Source organism: Protobothrops mucrosquamatus, unplaced genomic scaffold (assembly GCF_001527695.2).
Source record: "Protobothrops mucrosquamatus isolate PMUCROS unplaced genomic scaffold, P.Mucros_1.0 scaffold180, whole genome shotgun sequence".
Taxonomy (NCBI): domain Eukaryota; kingdom Metazoa; phylum Chordata; class Lepidosauria; order Squamata; family Viperidae; genus Protobothrops; species Protobothrops mucrosquamatus.
Window position 1 is genome coordinate 518,983 of NW_015386539.1, and position 2,208 is coordinate 521,190.

General features: G+C 50.4%; 1 protein-coding gene across 1 annotated transcript in view; it reads left to right on the plus strand.

Moving 5' to 3' along the window:
- The first annotated feature begins 1,423 nt into the window (after positions 1 to 1,423).
- The window catches only part of MORC2 (MORC family CW-type zinc finger 2), a 25,237-nt gene continuing 24,452 nt past the window's right edge, over positions 1,424 to 2,208 (plus strand). Inside the window, exon 1 of the mRNA XM_015813648.1 lies at positions 1,424 to 1,517. Within this exon, the coding sequence (XP_015669134.1) occupies positions 1,450 to 1,517 (68 nt within the window). The 5' untranslated portion in view covers positions 1,424 to 1,449. The remainder of the gene's footprint in view (positions 1,518 to 2,208) is intronic.

The window sequence follows — 2,208 nt, forward strand, 5'->3', positions numbered from 1 at the left end:
TCCAACAAACTCAGATGGCAAGAACTGGCATTTTTTTAAAAAAATATTGATCGTTATCATAATTTCCCATACATATACAAAATACATACAATATCGTGCTACTATCACAGAACCCAAAACCAGTTTGTTACAATGCAGAGATTTGCTGAAAGCTCAAAACAACCGCTATTCTCTTCGGAGCCATCACAACTACCTGGCCTTTTTCTCACTCCGACTTTATTGCCCGGAAGAGAGAGAGAGAGAGGGGAGGGAGAGGGAGGGAAAGCTCTCTGAGGTGCTGACAGACAGTAAACACACACAAAAAAACACGGTACATCAAAAACCAGGAGCACTTCAGTAAGATTGGATCATTTCAGTGGTGGGATTCAAATATGTGAACAACCGGTTCTCTGTGTGGATGCTGCTTCTGGAAGTCCATTCTGGGCCTAGGCAACAAAAAAATAGCTACCGGTTCTGCCAAACTGGTGCGAACTGGCTGATTTCCACTGAAAAGAACCGCCGGTTAAGAATACATCAATTCCTGAAACAAATCGCAGGGAAAAAATAAAAGGCTAGGAAGCCGGCCAGCGAGGGAGCGGTGCACCCGCATCGAAAGAACACCCCGCCGCCATCTTCCCTGAGAAAACACCGCGCTTTCTGAGGAAAATGGCTCCTTCTTCTTCTTCAGGCGATGAGGCAGGTGGAAGAGATCCGTTGGTGGGGGGAGGGAGAGGAGAGACATGCGCGTGCCCGCCTTGGCAAGAAAGGACGAGAAGCTGCAACTGCCACTCTCCCTTCAGCAGGCGGCGAGAAGGGGAAGAAGCGAGAGCGAGCTCCTCACGTGCGTGCGATAGTTCCACCCTCCTACTCCCCTCCCCCGATTTAAACGGTCATCTGAGTCAGAAATAAAATGCGTGGGAGGGGAAAGAGAGGGTAAAGGCGCCACTCCCCCACCCCGTCCGGCCGTCTCTCGCGAAGCAGGGCGACGCCCCTCGCCCGGCGGTGGCCCCATCGATGCTGGCCACGTGACCAGCTCTCGCCCAATCGCCGTCGAAGGGCGCTGTCGGAGTCTCCGCCCCTTTCTTCTTCTCGCCGCATTGTGTGAGGGGAAGGAGTATCGGTGCGGGTGTGAGACCGGAGCGGATCAGGGGCAGCGAGGGGGCGACCCTAGGTGGTCATTTCCCTCAGCGTGAGGAGAAAGAGAGAAAGGGGGAACCGACGGCAGTGGAGAATTGAGGCGGGAGGCGGGTGGATTGGACAGTGCTGCCTTTGGAACTGAGGAGATAACGGCCGGAGAGTGGGGGAGGGGTCAACGGACGGGAGCACCGAGACGGGCGAAGAATGTGGCTCTGGGCTGGGAGGTGCTGGGCTTGGGTCGGGCAGAGATAGTTTCTGAGAGGGGAAGGCAAGCACATCCCGCTTTTTCTCTCAGGGGAAGGGGCTTGGGGGAGAGGGGTGCCTGTCACCATCATGGCCTTCTCCAACTACAGCAGCCTGCAGCGTGCTCAGCTCACTTTCGAATATCTCCACACTAACTCGTGAGTAGGAAGGGAAGAAGGCTGTGGGTTACCAAATGTAGCATTAAGAGATTTCTTCTTCCTTGGATCTTGGTAATCACTACTGCACTAATCCAAGAAAACAAAAACCACCTCATCGGGTAGAAGGTAATCCTCATGGGCGATCAGAAAACGCATGAAAAGCTGCTGGAATCTTTGACATGAATCAGCTAGCTGAAGTTGCTCTCCAGTTCAGGATTCACTGGATCCCGAAGAATTGTTTTGGACCTTTTAAAAGTGCTTTAGGCTCAAGGAACGGGAAAAAGGATTTGAAAAGGTGATGCAATAATGAAGCAATATATGGAATTGAGAAACAAGGCTGATGCAATCTCTGAAGACGACAACAATAAGCTATACTGTCCAACAACAAAGTTTTGATAGCAAGAAAGTATGGACAATTCCGTAAAGATATTCAGTAAGCAAGCCTATGATCGCTGATCGATCAGGAAGCATAGCTTTTAAATAACAGAAGTTTAATAATAATAAAGTTGGAAGGGACCTTGGAGGTCATCTAGTCCAACCCCCTGCTCAGGCAGGAAACCCTATACCATTTCAGACAAATGGCTGTCCAGTCTCTTCTTAAAAACTTCCAGTGTTGGAGCATTCACCACTTCTGGAGGCAGGTTGTTCCACTGGTTAATTGTTCTAACTGTCAGGAAGTTTCTCCTTAGTT